Source organism: Cyprinus carpio, chromosome B22, assembly GCF_018340385.1.
Source record: "Cyprinus carpio isolate SPL01 chromosome B22, ASM1834038v1, whole genome shotgun sequence".
NCBI lineage: Eukaryota > Metazoa > Chordata > Actinopteri > Cypriniformes > Cyprinidae > Cyprinus > Cyprinus carpio.
Genome location: NC_056618.1, coordinates 9,953,031 through 9,972,731, shown reverse-complemented (window position 1 = coordinate 9,972,731; position 19,701 = coordinate 9,953,031). Strand labels below are relative to the sequence as shown.

Sequence of the window (19,701 nt, the reverse complement as noted above, 5' to 3'; positions counted from 1 at the left end):
ATGTGAAGAGTTCATATGCAAAAGCCTCTAAGTGCCATCTGAAATTCTCCTAGAATGGTCAATTTTATAAAGCTTGTATAGTTAAGTACTTTCACTTAAATTACAATTGATAGGTAATTTGCATTGCCATTTAAGTTAAATTATTGAACTTAAATATACAAGCTTGATAAAAATGATCATTCTAGAAGAAAATTTCAGATGGCACTTAGAGGCTTTTGCATCTGAACTCTTAAAGTATTAATCATGTTAATAGGCCCTATAAAACAAATATTACATATTAATCGTGTAAATTTCCTGCACCTGTTATAGACGTCCAAATGATGTCCAAAAAAAAAAAAAAAAAAATTACCCAGTTCTAAGGTCAAATGTTGAACGTCAAGATGACGTCCAAGTTGGGTCATGGTTGGACGTTGAAATAGTGGACCTAGTTTGGACGTCGAATAGATGATCAGAAATGGTCATGGACCGACGGACCTAATATAGACATTATCTGCACGTCTATCCGACGTCCAATGTTTAGTGGGAACACCGAAAGAAAGAGATCAAGCCTTAATGTCTTACCATGGTCGAGTAAACACCAGAACAATAAGTGCAAAATAACGAGCAGCTTCATTTTCATTAGGCTTTCTAAAAAAATAAATGCAGAATTTGGTAGATAATAGTGTTATTTCTCTTCAGTAAACCCGAAGCTGTGTAGTCGTCTTCTTGTTGTTGTTTTACGGTGGTTGGCATCCAGCGTAGCCGTGAATTACAAACTGTTGTGTCACGAATGAAAAGTGAAAATGTAACTCGGGAGGCTCCCTACGCACTGCAGCGCGATGACGTGTAATCTTCCCGTTCTTTAAGTGATGTTTTATTAACAAATTTCTCGAGGAGCAGATAATCAACACGGCCATTTCACTACCAGTAATCACATCATCTATCCAACCACAGCGAGAGAGAACCACTATACATTATCATAGCAGCCTTACCTTCATTCTAGTCTTTCAGCATCCCTCCATCACTCCGACCCATCACCGGTGGGAACATTTATATGCATCTACATATACCATGCGTTCAGTGGGCCACGTTCATGATATATATATATATATATATATATATATATATATATATATATATATATATATATATATATATATATATATATATATGTATATATATATGTATATATAGATATATATATATATATATGTATATATATATGTATGTATATATATATATATATATATATATATATATATATATATATGTATATATATATATATATATATATATATATATATATATATATATATATATGTGTGTGTGTGATGTGTGTGTGTGTGTGTGTGTGTGTGTGGGTGTATAATGTATATTCGTATGAGTAAATTCAGAGCAATTTGCCCGTAAAACAGACCTTCCCAAAAACTCGTTTACAATATATCATGTGTATGTCAAAAAATTGACGCACTTTAGCAAAAAAAATAAATAAATAAATAAATAAATAAATAAAAATAAATAAAAGAGACAAGGAGAAAATCACTCCCTGGTCTTGACAGAATAGCATTTGTAATTGTAAGAATTTATATAGTGAAAACTGTGCCCTACCATCACATTCACATCTTTGCAACCAATAAATTAATTACTACTAGAGCACAAAATTGTTTACAAGAGGACATATCTCTTCATTGATCTAGTCACTGGATTCGTCTCTCAAAATGCACCAGATTTATGCATTTAAATTTAAAATGAACACATTTTTCGTATTTGGCATACCCTTGGAACTCAGAGGAACCAATTGTCACCGACCACAGTCTCACAAAATCATGTGAGGACAGTGGGAATGTAGTGGAAACATTGTAGGATTGGCTGTCTCAATGTATGTGTTTGTATGTGTGCCAGTTCACCTTACTTGCTTAATTATTTTACTCACTGTCTTATAAGCGATTGAGATGTTCTGTTGTTGAATGTAATAATGAACTTTTGTTTTGAAGGGAATTCCCCCCATTTTAACCAAAGTATGTTATATACTTTTCATTAAGACCCTAAAGAATCATATCAGCTTGTGGAAAATGGGCATCCGATGACCCCTTGAATAAGAGCCAGATGAACTAACACATAATATCATATGCAAATACAGCATGTGAACTGGGAGGGTCAAACTGTGTCAGGGGAGGATTCACACAACACATTCACAGTTCTACTGTGTTTTCAGCACATTGAGAACTTTTGAAGAAAATGTCTCGCATGTCTGTTTTGTTCTGTTTGTGCTGGTGGAATCTGATTGGTAAGTTTTAATTATATGATTTATTTTTTCCATCTCAGAGTAATAATGTAGCTGCTATACTCAAACAAAAAGGGTACAACAACTGTCACTGAGGCAGTACACTTTAGGTACTAAAAATAAATTTAATATTCTATGTTAAGTATTCATTTATTTTATTAATTAATTTAAGTTCAGTTGGCAATAATTATCAAGTATCTGTTTAATAAATACTGCACATTAATTTTCCTCTAAAACAAATTAAAGTTTAAGGACTTGTTGCACCATAAAGATTAAGGATTAATATTAAATCTAGATTTAATCATGATTTAACAGTTCTATTGCACCAATCTTGAAACTTTATTTATAAATAAGCAGACTTACATTTAAACTAACTTTAATCCTATTTCTCCAGTACTTTAAAGCAGGGGTGTCAAACTCAGTTCCTAGAGGACCACAGCCCTGCAGAGTTTATATTCAAAACTAATTAAACACACCTGATCCTGATAATAAGGTCCTTCAGGCTTATTTGAAAACTGCATGGATTGTGTGTTGGAGCTGGGTTGGAAGTTTGACACCCCCACTTTAAAATGATCTCCTTAAGAATGTCACATATCTGCAAACGTTGTTGCTGTTTTTGGAACCATGTTTGTTTTGCATTGTTTATGTTTTTATGCACTAAATAGATTGAAATGTTTAGTATGAAAATACACTATATTACTGTGTGTTGGATACTATGCTTATTAAAAATTATTATTAATAATAATAAAAATAATATTAATTCTTGTGGTGGAAGACACTGTGTTATTAAGCTGTTATGAAGGGGGTCCTAAGGGTTGTTATAGCGGCAGGGTCAAATGTGTTCTTAACATTGCTGGGGAAAGTTACTTTTAAAAGTGATCCATTATGATATTGCGTTACTCCATAAAAAAAATAAAAAAAATAAAAAAGTAAATACATTAGTTACTTTTTATGGAAAATAAAGCATGTTACTTTTGTGTTATTTTTGTCACCTGGGCTGGGCTTACATACTTGTTTTTGATAAAAAAAACAACAACACTATCTGTGAAGGCCATTTCACACCAAGAGTGAAATAAGTAAGCCTCAGGTTGAGGGAAGTGCCTCTTCCTCAACACTTACTCCCAATTTCTCTCAACATGGGGTCAGGAGAGAAAAACAAAGTAACCTGTGTTACTTAATTGAAAAAGTAACTCAGCTATTTCAGTGTAAATTTAAAAGTAATGTGTTACTTTAATTACTCAAAGGAAGTAGTCTGATTAGGTCTCATATGATTATGAATGCATCATAGTTGTCGGTCCTTCTTCCACTATTTGGTGCTATAATTTATTTATTTATTTATTTGCTGCTGCAATTTTATTTTATTTTTTTCTTCTTCTGTCTGCTTGATACTAATAGTCTCTCTTTAATGGTAACAGTTTATAAAGAAAGTGGATATTGTATTTTTCTTTTTCTGCAGTCATTTTATCAGCAGTGCTGGGGAGTAACTAGTTACACGTAACAGAATTACATAATTTAATTGCAAAATAAATGTAACTGTAATCTAAGGGGTTACTGGGAAAAATATGTAATTAAATTACAGTTACTTAAGAAAATGTTAGTGATTACTCCATAAGTATTGGAACAGTAAAGACAAAATTGCTTTCTCTACTGTGGAGTCAAGACATTTGAAAATATGATTAAAAGATGAATAAGCGACAAAACTACAGAATGTCACATTATATTATTTGGTCTTTCGACACATACATGTTTTACCAAATAAAAAGGACAGCACTTTTAGAGTTCATGCCACTATTTGATGTGAGTATAAGTATCGGAACAGTTGAATTTAAGGCAGATGTAAAAGATGAAAAGCTAATATTTAGTTGCAGATCCCTTGCATACAATCAGAGCAGTGAGTCTGCAACCCAAAGACATCACCAGACTCTTGATCTTATGCTTTGAAATCCTTTTCCCAAACCTTTAATGCGGCCAATTCCAACTGTTGCTTGTTTTGAGAAGTTTCTGTCTTTAGTCTCCTCTTCAGCTAGTGAAATTAATGTTCAATCAGATTTAAATCTGGAGATTGATTTGGGCAATCTAAGACTTTACATTTCTTTGCTCTGATAAAGTCCTTGACTGAACTAGCAGGGTGTTTTGGGTCATTGTCCTGATCTAATATGAAGTGCTTTCTAATGAGTTTGGTGGCATTTTCTTGAATATTGGTGGACAAGATGATTTTGTACCCCTCCAAATTCATTCTGCTACTGCCATCATACATTAAGTCATCATTAAGCCGATCAGGTCATCATTGGTTGTTGATTGTCACTGGTAGTTTCCAAACTCTTGACTCATATTCATCTTTTAATCATATTTGCAGATTTCTTGACTCCACAGCAAAAAGAAAAAAAGTTATCTTTACTGTTCCAATACTTGTGGAGGGCACTGTATATATATATATATATATATATATATATATATATATATATATATATATATATAGTTTTTTTCCCAGATTGCATTGACCAGTGTTTCAGGAGTTTAGGACACAGAATAGTATGCTTATATTAATAGGCTACATTACATTGCATACATTGCTTATTTGTGACCCTGAAGCACAAAACCAGTCATAAGTTGCATGGGTATATTTGTAGCAATAGCCAAAAATACATTGTATGGGCATTTTATTTTGTAAATTCCCTACCATAAATATATAAAAAAATTATTTGTGATTAGTAATATGCATTACTAAGAACTTCATTTGGACAGCTTTAAAGGTGATTTTCTCAATATTATGAATTTTTTTTTTTTTTTTTGCACCCTCAAATAATTGTATCTCTGCCAATCCTATCCTAACAAGTCACACATCAATAGAAAGCTTATTTATTCTGCTTTCATATGGTGTATAAATCTCAATTAAAAATAAATAAATAAAACAATAAAAAATGTACCCTTATGACTGGTTTTGTGGTCCAGGGTCACATTTAATAACTGTTTTATTTCCTATTTGGTTTTATGTATTTTAATTTTTTTTTTTTTCAAAGCATCTTTAGATGCCAGTGTACTACTGTAAGGTCAGCCCTGCAGGGTTTACATGTTTCAAAAGATTAACAGTTGAAAACATTTGTTAGAAATTTTAATAAAGTAATCAAAAAGTAATCAAATGTAATCAGTTACATTAATCTGTATTAGTAAACAACACTGTTTATCAGAGAGAACTTTCTGCTAGTCAGTCAAAAAGAAAATGGAATATTTGTTGCTTCTTAAGTGGTCTACCTTTGTACCTTAATCTATGTGAAATTGTTTTATTCTCCAGGTGTGTTTGGTGAGACAGTGTCAGTGATGGAGGGAGATTCAGTTACTCTAAACACTGATGTTAGTGTAATACGTGAAGAGGATGACATTCTGTGGAATTTTGGAGCTGACAACTCTCTCATAGCTGAAATCAGTCGAGAGAAACAAATCTTTTCCACATATGAAGATGTTCCGGATGGGAGATTCAGAGACATACTGAAGGTGGACAATCAAACTGGATCTCTGACCATCACAAACATCACATATAAACATGCTGGAGTCTATAAACTAGACATAATTGGTGTGAAATGGTCATCAAAAACATTCACTGTTTCTGTCTATGGTGAGTAGAGTCTTTTTATATATTCTTGTTTTATAGTTTGAGGTGACAGATCGTATAAACACTCACTCTCATGTTTTACAGCTCGTCTACCTGTTCCTAACATTACCAGAGTCTGTTCTTCATCATCATCAGGATCATCATATTGTTCATTGTTGTGTTCAGTGGTGAATGTGGGTCATGTGACTCTCTCCTGGTACAAAGGAAACAGTTTATTGTCCATCATCAGTGTGTCTGATCTCAGCATCAGTCTCTTTCTACCTCTGGAGGTGGAATATCAGGATAAAAACACCTACAGCTGTGTGCTCAACAATCTCATCAGCAACCAGACCAGATATCTCAACATCAGCAAACTATGTCACACATGTTCAGGTAAGGCAGTAGTGATATTAACCTTTATTAACTGAGCTGATCTCCGTCTACTGTTGTAGCTCAATAACTTAAATCAAAGACTGTTAGCCCCCATCACAGACCGTTCCTGAGATTCGCGTTTGAGGGAGTGGCCTATCATCATACAGTCCTGCCACTTGGACTGTCTCTGGCCCATGCACAGTTTTACATAGTGCATAGATGTGGCGTTCTCCCCTCTGAGGCAGACGGTAATCTGCATCTTAGTGACGTGACATTCAGCCAAGTATGGTGACCCATACTCAGAATTCGTGCTCTGCATTTAACCCATCCGAAGTGCACACACACAGAGCAGTGAACACACACACACACTGTGAACACACACCCGGAGCAGTGGGCAGCCATTTTTTTATGCTGCGGCGCCCGGGGAGCAGTTGGGGGTTTGATGCCTTGCTCAAGGGCACCTAAGTCATGGTATTGAAGGTGGAGAGAGAACTGTACATGCCCCCCACCCACAATTCCTGCCGGCCCGAGACTCGAACTCACAACCCTTCGATTGGGAGTCCGACTCTCTAACCATTAGGCCACGACTTCCCTAAAATCTTGAATTACCTCAATGATTTTCTGGTTTTAGCCTGGTGAGAACAGGAACTCATTGCTCACAGGTCACTCCTGCTCAGCCACCTTGAGCGGCTTGGGTTGAGAATCAATCTAGCCAAGATCTTTTTGTCTCCCAGCCAGCCAGTAATCTTTTAGGTATGGTTATCGACTCCGCCCAGATGCAGGCATGCTGGAACGCTCCCTGAAGGTTCAGTGGCTATCATTGTCATTCAGGCTAGGGACTTCAGGTCCCCTCAGGGCTTTCCAGAGAATGCTTGGCCTCATGTCAGCTGTTTCCCCTGTGATTCCTCTGGGCCTGCTTCAAATGCGGTGACTCCAATATTAGTCTTGTGTAGCCAGACCTTCAGAATGACGGCAGAAGATCTGGGAACCTTTCTTCCATTATGGTGTTTGACATCACGGCATCTTGTTTCCAGGCGGAATGTTAAAGAACGCAACACAAAGATATGGTCCCTAAGATGATTATCAGCAGCCCCGTGGCTGATACCATTGAGGAAGGACCTCCTCTCGCAAGTGAAGGGCATGATTTGACATCCTCAAACAGATTTGTGGAGCCTTCATGTTTGGCCCCTTGTTGGGAGTCTTTATAACTAATACCATTTTGGAGGCTAGGGCCCCATCTACGAAACTTCTCTATGCCCGTAAATAGTTGGTTTTCTCTGATTGGTGTGCAGCATGAAATGAGATCCCATACTCTTGCAACATGTCCTATGTGCCAAACTTTCTACAGGAACTGCTGGATAAGGGGTGCAACCCTTCCAGAAAGTTTATGCTCAAAGTTTATAAGGCAGCCATCGTGGCTAATCATTCTCTTGTGGCTGGTCAGTCAATCGGCAGAAATTACCTGGTCGTTAAGTTTCTGAGGGGAGCTCACAGATTGAATCCACCTCACCCTGACATGGCACTGACTTGTGATCTATCTTACCTGCTGATCAGTGCTTCATGTCTTGAATTTTGGCCAAATGACTGTAGAATTGTCTTCAAGCCAAGACACAGCTATGTGCCTAAAGTTCTCTCCACTCCGTTCAGATCACAAGTCATCACCCTTCTAGCGCTCCCTAATTAAGAAGGGTCCAAATCCACTCTCATATGGCGCTTTTCCACTGCATGGTACAACACGGTACGGCTCAGTACGGTTCACTTTTGGGGGGTTTTCCACTGGGTACAGTACCTGGTACATGGTACATTTTTAGTACCACCTCATTTGAGGTTCCAAGTGAACCGAAACCATTACCAAAACGTGACGTGTAAACTCATCTGGTCATGGATTGGCCGGAGAGAATTGTCACTACCTACATCACTGAACTTGCGACACAAATCCAACAGAACCACTAGATTTAAATCAGCACAGCCATACGGATCGAACGCAACTCCTTTGAATGAGCGCACATTTTTTAACAACCAAAAGGTGGCTTTTTAGTTGTCTGTTGAAGAAGTACAGACGTTCCTCTCGTTGAGAGTAGAGGAGCGGATCCAGCAAGAGATTAATGGGGCAGCGTGGAATGAAGAAGTTTTCAGAAGTCGCAACAGTAGAGGCAGCGCAACTATAACAACATGTGAATAATCCCAGCCACTCTAAAGCAATACTAAACTGCAGTGGAAATGCAAACCGAGCTAAGCCAAGCCATGCCGTGCCGTACTGAACCATGCCGAGCTGAGTTGTACCACACAGTGGAAAAGTGAAGTTGTGAATGTGAGCGCTCTGGTCTCCCTGATAACTCACCGGCACCCCGTCCTAAATCGCCGCCCTTCACCAGGCTCCCGATAGGAGAGGGTGTGCTCGAGAGAGGATGGGGCGCCCTGGACGAGTCAGCAGGCTGGCGTCCGTGTGATGGGGGACACCTATTGGGAAATGGGCCTCTTGCAGCTGCCGCTGGTAAAAGCCCAACGCGCTTCTCCAGGTTTTAGACACTTGGACTCTTTCCCTGCCTTGCAGGCACACTGGTGTCCTCGTGGGTCCAGGAAGGGTGCGTTGAGGGACTCCGCGCCCCAGAGAGTGAGCTGCTGGACCCGCGGTAAAGGGCGAGAACCGCACCCAAAAATTAAATTATGTCCGTCGGACAGGATGCCGGGCCGTCCATCCCTGCAAGACCTCCGCATCTTCGGCCAGCGAAGAGGATGAAGCCGCTAGTCACGAGAAGCCGCCGCCCCTCGCGCCCCGGACCGAAGAGGGGAGCGCGTGCGGCCGCCGGACTCTTCCCTTAGTCCTGGACCCTTCCCTCCGTTGAATTTTTTGCCAGACCCCCACGAACCCCGCAGCACGAAAAGGACAAAAGATTCCCTGTTGTAAATTTGGACATTGTTCCCTCCTGGGTTGTTGACACTTTATCACCCCTTGTTTTGGTTTTTTATGTTAAATAAAAACCCTCTCCGAGGCCTGACGTCACGCCCACTGTGTCTGTCGTTGGCTCGTCCAAATCACAGACTGAGAATGTTTGGCAAGGGTTCGCCTAGACGTCAACAATAAGGAAACACCTACAAATGACTTAAGCTGTTAACTTTTTAAACATGGCTGAGACACTCCCTCTGAGTTCAAATAAACCAATGCGCGACGGGACTGGGAATTTAACCCAAACAGTACACGACTGAACTGCTGTGAGACAGAAAGAACTGAAGATGCAACACGGTCAGCCGACCAGTGGTTGGTTGAAACATTGACGACTTAAATCGAACCCTCTGTCCCTGTGTCCGCGCGCTGCGGAGGTATTCCCGAGGCCCTGATGATACTCCGGCGCCCGTGCCCACTCCGACCGCCAGGTTGGACTGGTTGAGGAAGGAACCTCCCGTTCTTGGGCTGCGCCCTCTGAACTGATTTTGTGCTAATGTTATGAGCGCGGGTAAACCGAAGGCTTGAATCAAGGGCAAAATCATCGCCAATGAAGTCATTACCCCGCGCAAAATAACTGGTGAACCGTTCACGGCAACCGGTTTATTGAATCAAACTGTCCGACGAAAGAACCGGTTCTGGCGGCGGAGAACAGACCTTCCCATCACTACCGGTGATCCACAAAACCGAGGAAACCGGACCTCACTCGAGAACGAGTCAATGTTTTTTCGTTATCTGGCCGGCGCGCTCTCCTCATCTTCAGTTCTCTCTTCACAGCGTGTCATGCACTGTTTGAGTAAATGTTACTCCGGGATATTGGGTTATTTGAACTCAGAGGGAGTGTCAGCCAATCCTAAAAAAGTTAACAGCTTAAGGTCATTTGTGGATTAATGCTTATGTGGTGACTGCCGTGGGGCCAAACGAAGGGTTCGATTTTGGGTGAACTGGTTCAAGAAGATGCCCGGTTAGGATCGACGTGATTCGCGTTCGCGAAACCGGGCGATCACTAAACTGCAGTGCAACGCGCTCACAACGGGCCCTGGAGAGAGAAAGTCAATGCCCCTAGAAAGTCGCCGTTTTTTGCCCCTTTTAGCCCAGGATGTATTTTTCGATGCGCAAAAAATTGCTAACGGACCCTCGTGATGTCACAATGCTGGACCCTTAAGAGGTTTTTATTACCTCCGTGGAACGTGGCCAGTATACCATACAGCACATTCTCAATGGCCGCAGAAAGCTCTCGGAACTAAAATTACCATATCTTAAACTGTGTTCCGAAGAGGACACAGAGGTTCCCCGGGTTTTGGGACACAGGGTTTCCATTAATGACACTTATTTTTCCTTTTTGGTTTTTTTTCTGTTTAATGTAAAAACCTCTCCGAGGCCTGACGCCACGCCCATTGTGTCTGTCGTTGGCTCGTCCCGTCAACCATGCCGTGCCGTACTGAACCATGCCGAGCTGAGTTGTACCACACAGTGGAAAACCTCCAATAAAGTGTATGTTGAGCGCTCTGGTGTTTTTGGTTATTAAAGAGAGGCTATTTTTATCGATATTCGATGCTATAGCCCTAGCTTATGACTCAGCAGGCTTGCAATGTCCTTTTGGTCAGAGGGATTTCTATTGGTGATATCTGTGCAGCTGCCAGCTGGTCGTCACCATCTTCCTTCACCAGGTTTTAAAACTTGGACATCCCTGCCTTGCAGGCATGGATTTTGTCTGCTTAACTTCACCTAATCCACCCTTGTAGTGGGTAGGATTTTTTAAAGGGATAGTTCACCCAAAAATGAAAATTATGTCATTAATGACTCACCCTCATGTCGTTCCAAACCCGTAAGACCTCCGTTCATCTTCGGAACACAGTATAAGATATTTTAGATTTAGTCCGAGAGCTTTCTGTCCCTTCCATTGAGAATGTATGTACGGTATACTGTCCACGTCCAGAAAGGTAATAAAAAAACATCTTCAAAAGTAGTCCATGTGACATCAGAGGGTCCGTTAGAAGTTTTTTGAAGCATCGAAAATACATTTTGGTCCAAAAATATCAAAAACTACGACTTTATTCAGCATTGACTTCTCTCCTGGGTCTGTTGTGAGCGCGTTCACAACACTGCAGTTTAGTGATATCCAGTTCGCGAACGAATCACTCGATGTAATCGGATCTTCTTGAACCAGTTCACCAAATCGAACTGAATCGTTTGAAAGGGTTCGCGTCAACAATAAGCATTAATCTACAAATGACTTAAGCTGTTAACTTTTTTAACATGGCTGACACTCCCTCTGAGTTCAAATAAACCAATATCCGGGAGTAATTCATTTACCCAAACAGTACACTGACTGAACTGCTGTGAAGAGAGAACTGAAGATGAACACCGAGCCGAGCCAGATAACGAATGAAACATTGACTCGTTCTCGAACCATTTCTGTCGGACGTGTCCGGTTCGAGAACCGAGGAGCTGATGATACTGCGCATGCGTGATTCAGCGCGAAGCAGACTGACACACAGCGCGTCTGAACCGAGCTGGTTCTTTTGGTGATTGATTCTGAACTGATTCTGTGCTAATGTTATGAGAGCGGGGGTAAACCGAAGGCTTGAATTAAGGGCAATCATCGCCAATGAAGTCATTACGTCGAGCGCAAAATAACTGGTGAACCGTTTTCGGCAACCGGTTTATTGAATCAAACTGTCCGAAAGAACCGGTTCGCGGAAAAGAACAGAACTTCCCATCACTACCGGTGATCCGAAAACCGATGCAACCGGTTCTTGACTCGAGAACGAGTCAATGTTTTGTTCGTTATCTGGCTCGGCTCGGTGTTCATCTTCAGTTCTCTCTTCACAGCAGTTCAGTCAGTGTACTGTTTGAGTAAATGAATTACTCCGGGATATTGGTTTATTTGAACTCAGAGGGAGTGTCAGCCAATTTAAAAAAGTTAACAGCTTAAGTCATTTGTGGATTAATGCTTATTGTTGACGCGAACCCTTTCAAACGATTCAGTTCGATTTGGTGAACTGGTTCAAGAAGATCCGGTTATATCGAGTGATTCGTTCGCGAACCGGATATCACTAAACTGCAGTGTTGTGAACGCGCTCACAACAGACCTGGGAGAGAAGTCAATGCTGAATAAAGTCGTAGTTTTTGATATTTTTAGACCAAAATGTATTTTCGATGCTTCAAAAAATTCTAACGGACCCTCTGATGTCACATGGACTACTTTGAAGATGTTTTTATTACCTTTCTGGACGTGGACAGTATACCATACATACATTCTCAATGGAGGGACAGAAAGCTCTCGGACTAAATCTAAAATATCTTAAACTGTGTTCCGAAGATAAACAGAGGTCTCACGGGTTTGGAACGACATCAGGGTGAGTCATTAATGACATTATTTTCATTTTTGGGTGAACTATCCCTTTAATGTAGCCATCAGCCTAAGTGGCTCGAATCTCATTGTTAGCTCATGCTTACAGGAGCCCTCAGTGCAAGCACTCTGGGGCTGGGCTTGCAAAGCAGCTTCATTCTGCACTCACTTATAGTGTAACAGAGGCCAGCGAGTAGATGCTGTGCAGGTAAACCTCACTCCCCTGATCTCAAGAGGCACACTAGCGACTGATACTAGTGGCTGCAGTCTTTAGCCTCCTAAAGCCGCAGACCCTGGTTTGAGACCCACTCGAAGCAGGCGAGTGGGACCCATTACAATATCACAACGTTATTATATACATTCCCCACAGTGTGTTAACACAATGGGAGAGACTGTTCGAAAGGGAACTTTTCTGCTACTATCATAACCTTGGTTCCCTGAGAGAAACAGAGGGAAACATGGTTACATAAGTAACTGCAGTGTTACTCCATAAAAAAGTAACTAATTACAGTACATTGGTTACTGTTTATGAAAAATAATGCATTATGTTACTTTTTGTCATCTGGGCTGGGCTTACATATTTGTTTTAATAACAAAAAATCCCAAAGTTATATTTTTGGCAAATATAAAGGCCTTTTCACACCAAGAGTGAAATAAATAAGCCTCAGGTTGAATGAAGTGTCACTGTAGGAAGTAAATGCTCACTCTACACACTGAACAGAAAATTATTTTTTTTGTAAATGTATCCATATATTAGTTTATTTTCTCATTTTTTGCAGCTCCTCTGCCTGTTCCTAACATTACCAGAGGCTGTTCTTCATCATCATCATCACGCCAGAATTGTTCATTGGTTTGTTCAGTGGTGAATGTGAGTCATGTGACTCTCTCCTGGTACAAAGGAAACAGTTTATTGTCCAGCATCAGTGTGTCTGATCTCAGCATCAGTCTCTCTCTACCTCTGGAGGTGGAATATCAGGATAAAAACACATACAGCTGTGTGATCAACAATCACATCAGCAACCAGACCACACATCTGGACATCAGTCAACTCTGTCACACGTGTCCAGGTACGGCAGTAGTGATATTAACATTTATTCATTGAGCTGATCTTTGTCTGTTGTCATAGCGCAGACTCAATAACTTATATGAATGTCTATGTCAGGGTGCTTTCAGACACTTTTGTCCCACACCCAGGTTCGATTGACAACGGGGTAAACAGCTGCAGGCTTGATAATGCAATTGTACCATGGTTCGGGTCCAAAAAAATAATATGAATGCAGTCCAGCAGGGGCAGGGGGAGGGTGGAGCACTCAAACTCTGGTTAGGACTAGGAAATCAAATCAAGTGTGAAAGCACCCTTACTCTCCTTAAAATCCTGGGAGTAGCACAACCGGGTTCATTTGACATCCGAGTCCGGGTTCATTTGACATGGTTCGTTTGGCTGTTAGGTTGAACTCGGGTGCACATCAACGAACCATACTGAAGTCCACCTGAAAAGGGTGGTCTGGTGTACGGTCCATGCACACTACACAGTCCACTTCTGATGTGAACGCAATTATACTAAATCATGGAAGTGAACCACTATTAATGACATACTGTATGAACTGATCAAACTGTGTAAATGTAATCCATTACAATGCTGCGTTACTCCATTAAAAGCGCATATTTGTTTTATGTTACTTTTGCACTACGTTTTGTCACTTTGGCTGGGCTTGTTTGTTTTTAATAACAAAAAACCCAAAAGGTATATTTTTGGCAACTGTAAACACCCTCTCACACCAAGAGCGAAATGAATAAGCCTCACGATCAAGGAAGTGCCTCTTCCTCTGCACATAACTCCCAATTTCTCATAACTTGGGGTCAGGGGAACTGTCAGTCAATAAATGGGTAAAACAAAGTAACCTGTGTTACTTATGTAAAAAATAAATAAATAAATAAATAAATAACTCAGCTATTCCCCTGTAAATTTAAAAGTAATTTGTTACTTTAATTACTTGAAGAAAGTGGTCTGACTAGGTCTCATGCGATTCTTTAACCAGCCTAGATATATATATATATATATATATATATATATATATATATATATATATATATATATATATATATATATATATATATGCTATATCATGAATTATGTTCCCATCTTACTCCATTATTTGACACTATAAATATATTTCAGGCAATCTGTAAGCGCTGCTGCAAAGTTTTTGTTTAGTTTTTGTTTTTTTCTCTCTGTCTGCTTGATACTAACAGTCTCTCTTTAATGTAAGCAGTTCAGAAAGGCAGTATATATTGTATTTCTCTTCATCTGCAAGATCTGCTAGTCAGTCAAAAAAGTAAATGGAATATATGTTGTTCTTTAATTACAGTGGTCTACCTTTGTAATGACCTTAATCTGTGTAAAATCTGTTTATTCTCCAGGTGTGTTTGGTGAGTCAGTGTCAGTGATGGAGGGAGATTCAGTTACTCTAAACACTGATCTTACTGAAATACCTGAAGACGATGAAATTCTGTGGAATTTTGGAGCTGACAACTCTCTCTTAGCTGAAATCAGTCGAGAGAAACAAATCTTTTCCACATATGATGATGTTCCGGATGGGAGATTCAGAGACAGACTGAAAGTGGATCATCAGACTGGATCTCTGACCATCACAAACACCACAACTCAACACACTGGACTCTATAAACTAGACATAATTGGTGTGAAATGGTCATCAAAAACATTCAGTGTTTCTGTCTATGGTGAGTAGAGATAATTTTTCTTGTCTTTTACATATTCTTGTTTTATAGATTGAGGTGATATACCGTATAAACACTCATTCTACACACCTAACAGAAAATTGTAAATGTATCCATATTTCAGTTTATGCTCTCATGTTTTCAGCTCGTCTGCCTGTTCCTAACATTACCAGAGATTGTTCTTCATCATCATCTTCACAGCAGAATTGTTCATTGTTGTGTTCAGTGGTGAATGTGGGTCATGTGACTCTCTCCTGGTACAAAGGAAACAGTTTATTGTCCAGCATCAGTGTGTCTGATCTCAGCATCAGTCTCTCTCTACCTCTGGAGGTGGAATATCAGGATAAAAACACCTACAGCTGTGTGCTCAACAATCCCATCAGCAACCAGATAAAACATCTGGACATCAGAGAACTTTGTTACACATGTGCAGGTATGGAAGTAGTGATATTAATGTTTATTTGTTGAGCTGATCTCTGTCTATTGTTGTTGATCAGACTCAATAATTTACATGATTGAAACATGAAACCTTTAATTATTCAACTTTGTTATTTTCCAGGTTTGTTTGGTGAGTCAGTGTCAGTGTTGGAGGGAGATTCTGTCACTCTAAACACTGATCTTACTGAAATACGTGATGACGACATACTGTGGACATTTGGAGCTGAAAACTCTCTGATAGCTCAAATCAATAGAGAGAACCAAATCTTTTCCACATATGATGATGTTCCTGATGATAGATTCAGAGATAGACTGAAAGTGGATCATCAAACTGGATCTCTGACCATCACAAACACTACAACTGAATATGCTGGACTCTATACACTAGATATAACTGGTGTAAAATTGAAAATATTCAGTGTTTCTGTCTATGGTTAGTAGAAATCATTTTTGCTGTCTTGTTTTATAGTTTAAGGTGGCTCGTTCAAAACACTGAACTGAAAATAAAATTATTGTGTAAATTTATCCATATTTCCAGCGATATCTAAATGACCAATTCGTAAATTTATCCATATTTCCAGCGAACGACCTCACTCGTATGATTTTATACGATTTGTCTAAACCCCAGTGTCGGTTAGGTTTAGGGGCGGGGTTAGCTGTAGGTCATTCATACAAATTCATATGAATTGTGCAACTCGTAAAATACATAAGATTTGGCAAAAATCTTATGAATTTGTACGAATTAGCCACCTTATAAAATATTTACGAATTACCGTGAGATCAGGCTGATATTTCAGTTTATTCTCTCATGTTTTGCAGCTCGTCTGCCTGTTCCTAACATTACCAGAGACTGTTCTTCATCATCATCATCATCATCATCATCATATTGTTCATTGTTGTGCTCAGTGGTGAATGTGGGTCATGTGACTCTCTCCTGGTACAAAGGAAACAGTTTATTGTCCAGCATCAGTGTGTCTGATCTCAGCATCAGTCTCTCTCTACCTCTGGAGGTGGAATATCAGGATAAAAACAGCTACAGCTGTGTGATCAACAATCCCATCAGCAACCAGACTCAACATCTAGACATCAGCGAACTCTGTCACACATGTTCAGGTACGGCAATAGTGATATTAACATTTATTCATTGAGCTGATTTCTGTCTATTGTTGTAGACCCGATTCAATAACTTACATCAATGTCTCTCTTTTATTTTCATTTTCATCCTCCAGACTCAGTTTCTTTGACAGTGTTGATCTCTGTTGCTGGATCTCTGTTGATTGTCACTGGATTTGGGATCTGCTGGATCTGCTGGAAATGTAGAAAAACTGATGCAGAAGGCAAGTGTTACCTCCTGGTTTTAATCAAACGATTGCTCATATTGTATGAATGTAACACCATTTAGCTCCTGAATAATGTGTGTGGTTAGTGGTTTAATTAAGCTTAAATTAGCTTTCTTTTTTCTTCTGTAAAACACAAAGGATATTTGAGCAGCTCAGGGCTGTTTAAACTAAGGGCTGAAAGTAATAATGTCATATGTTAATGGTCTTTTTAAAATTTCAGCATTAAATATATCTAATTAATTATGTGCACTAGTGATTAAACTTTAAAAGCACTAAAATAACACAGTAAAGAACAATCTAGCTCAGTTTGTCCATAATTCATCCATCTATTTGAGTTTTAATCCATTACTGTTGATCAAACAGTTCAGATTTGTGAAGATGAGATCAATCATGTCGTTATGAGACAACACTCTGTTAAAGAAATGCAGATACATTGGTAAGATTATTTATTTATAATTATGTTGTGTGTCTTTGTATCATTTCAGCAATGAGTCAGATGTAGATCAGTGTGTGTTTGTGTTTTTGTCTGTGTAATCATCCATCATATAGTAACATAAAGACTAATAGATATTTTCTTTCTTCAGTGTAATTCCAGAAGAAGCCATTTAACTGTTCAATGTGAATTACTGGCATACAAGAACTCTGAGTAAGTCATTTTTTTCTCCTTTAATTGTAGCTTTAAGAGACTATTGATAAATAAAAAGGAGTTAGATTAAGTTACTTTCATATTTTGAACTAGAGTGCATTTGTAAAGCTACTGAGAAAACACTACAATAATAGAATAACTGAATAAAATGTTCTAAAGGTTGCAGACAGCAGAAAAAAAAAAAAAAAAATTCACTTCAGGCTCATTCTAGATATATTATTGGCCATATTTCTGGGCATTTTCAATTTTCCTATTCATTTTTATTATTCATATTTATTATTACTACATTTCTGTATTTAAAATCATTGATGTAGTTGTTTTTTATTTGAAAATTTTATTATATCTTTTGTTATATATATTTTTTTTTTCAGAATGTTGAAGAGGAGGATCACGTAGTATTCCATGTGCCTTTTAGCGTGATAAGATAATCAAATTTTAATATTTTTTTAAATGTGATATTTTCTAATAGGAAACTCTTGTGACTAACTTAGAGTTTGAGTCTGTTATATTGATATTAAGATTTATATCCATGGGATGTCTATATATATTCATGACCTTATACACTCATGCCTTGATACCAGTCCTAGTTTCAGTACTTATTTCCATAATTAGTGGTGCTAGTAGAAGAGCTATTCTTGTTTATATCACATCCTGTTTTTATAAATATATTTTTCTTTGTCTGACAATGCCTTGGAATCATTTTAAGAATAAATTCAATGTTCGATTCACATTTGAAATATGTATGTTATCATGCAAATATGCAGTGGTTAATAAATTATATAGTTTTCATCAGTTTTGGGGAGTAACTAACTAAAAGGAGAAATGCTAGTAAGACTTTTTTTTTTCTTTTTTTTTTCAGTGGCATAACAGCGCTGATGTCCAAAGGCAAAACACCAAACAAACAGACATTAAAAAAATGACTCAACATCTTAAGTCATTTTTACTCACTTTCAGTTCTTACTGTGCTTTGCCCAAAGTCCCTTTAAGACATGTCATGTCACTCGGTGGCCATCTTTGAAACACCTCTCGGACATGCAAGTGCAGCTCCTATCTCTTTGAATAAGGAAACATTATATTCTCAAAAAACTGTTCAACAAGTTTAGGATAAAATTTCATATTTGAAATCACCTATGAAATCTGACAACAACTGCCTCATAAATGTTGTTCCTTATTGCTCCAGTTGTGTTAAAAAAGCTTATTTTTCAGGCTGGACCAGCCAGTGGGCATGCACAGTCCTAATCGCATGTCTCAGAATGTTGACTGTTTCTATAGCAACTGAGACTTCTAACAGTGACGCGCTGTAAGGGAAACAGGTCAATTTAGCTCAAAGGGAATCATTTAAGATTTTAAAGGGAATTTGAACAGAATCACTGTTTCATGGCTGATCACTGAAACAGCCAGCGATTCACTGAACGAGCCGTATAACATCAAATCTGCGCTGGATATTAATATCCAAAGTATAGTGAAAACACTATTAATTAGCACAGTAACAAGATCGGCAGTTTAAGACATTAACTTGTAAGCACAAAACACAAGATACTTCTCTTTTCAATATGAATACGGCTTTATTAGATAAATCTAAGACATATCAACTAATCTAACACATAAGCACACACACTCACATTCACACAAGTTGCAGGAGGATAGAAAGTTAGGGAAGAATGAGTTTAAGAGAATAAAAATGTGAAATCCCAAGTTTACAGCAATACGTGAAATTGCATAGACATGAACAACCATCAGTCACTTAATTAACCCTCGCATTGAGTTCATCAATTAGGTTAAAATTATATTAGATTACACCAGTACAGATCAGAGTCTGGAGGTACGTTACTTGTGATGCCTGTTTGAGGTTGTTTGCTTTTGTTGTGGCTGAAAAGGGGGTTTCCCAAGGTTGCTGATTGGCTGGAAGTTCAGTAGTCATTGAAGTGACGTCTTGGGAAGCCCGTGGTTGGGCGTTGGCTGAAGATGCGGAGTTGTGGACTGGTTGAAGTTTCAGACGGGCACGCGAGGTCAGA

At 38.8% G+C, this 19,701-nt stretch overlaps 3 protein-coding genes across 3 annotated transcripts; all 3 read left to right on the top strand.

Annotated features, from left to right (window-relative positions):
• The first annotated feature begins 380 nt into the window (after positions 1-380).
• On the top strand, positions 381-6,863 carry LOC109103643. Its single transcript, XM_042748973.1, has 4 exons — positions 381-402; positions 5,556-5,876; positions 5,958-6,245; positions 6,856-6,863. The coding sequence occupies exons 1-4, from the start codon at positions 381-383 to the stop codon at positions 6,861-6,863; spliced, it is 639 nt and encodes a 212-aa protein (XP_042604907.1).
• A 437-nt stretch (positions 6,864-7,300) lies between these two features.
• Positions 7,301-18,553, top strand: LOC109103402. The gene is made up of 5 exons (XM_042748972.1): positions 7,301-7,355; positions 7,455-7,508; positions 15,822-16,133; positions 16,520-16,813; positions 18,546-18,553. The coding sequence occupies exons 1-5, from the start codon at positions 7,301-7,303 to the stop codon at positions 18,551-18,553; spliced, it is 723 nt and encodes a 240-aa protein (XP_042604906.1).
• Positions 14,908-15,788, top strand: LOC122141444 (SLAM family member 5-like). Its single transcript, XM_042748916.1, has 3 exons — positions 14,908-15,265; positions 15,408-15,695; positions 15,760-15,788. Exons 1-3 carry the CDS (start codon positions 14,908-14,910, stop codon positions 15,786-15,788), a joined length of 675 nt encoding a protein of 224 aa, XP_042604850.1.
• Positions 18,554-19,701: the final 1,148 nt, after the last annotated feature.

Coding starts and splice junctions, on each gene's coding strand:
- LOC122141444 (XM_042748916.1), top strand. CDS start 14,908: ATGACCTTAATCTGTGTAAAATCTGTTTATTCTCCAGGTGTGTTTGGT. Junction 15,266..15,407: donor ATTCAGTGTTTCTGTCTATG/GTGAGTAGAGAT, acceptor TCATGTTTTCAG/CTCGTCTGCCTGTTCCTAAC. Junction 15,696..15,759: donor ACTTTGTTACACATGTGCAG/GTATGGAAGTAG, acceptor GTTGTTGATCAG/ACTCAATAATTTACATGATT.
- LOC109103643 (XM_042748973.1), top strand. CDS start 381: ATGACGTCCAAGTTGGGTCATG. Junction 403..5,555: donor GACGTCCAAGTTGGGTCATG/GTTGGACGTTGA, acceptor TTTATTCTCCAG/GTGTGTTTGGTGAGACAGTG. Junction 5,877..5,957: donor ATTCACTGTTTCTGTCTATG/GTGAGTAGAGTC, acceptor CATGTTTTACAG/CTCGTCTACCTGTTCCTAAC.
- LOC109103402 (XM_042748972.1), top strand. CDS start 7,301: ATGATTATCAGCAGCCCCGTGGCTGATACCATTGAGGAAGGACCTCCT. Junction 7,509..15,821: donor TAGTTGGTTTTCTCTGATTG/GTGTGCAGCATG, acceptor GTTATTTTCCAG/GTTTGTTTGGTGAGTCAGTG. Junction 16,134..16,519: donor ATTCAGTGTTTCTGTCTATG/GTTAGTAGAAAT, acceptor CATGTTTTGCAG/CTCGTCTGCCTGTTCCTAAC.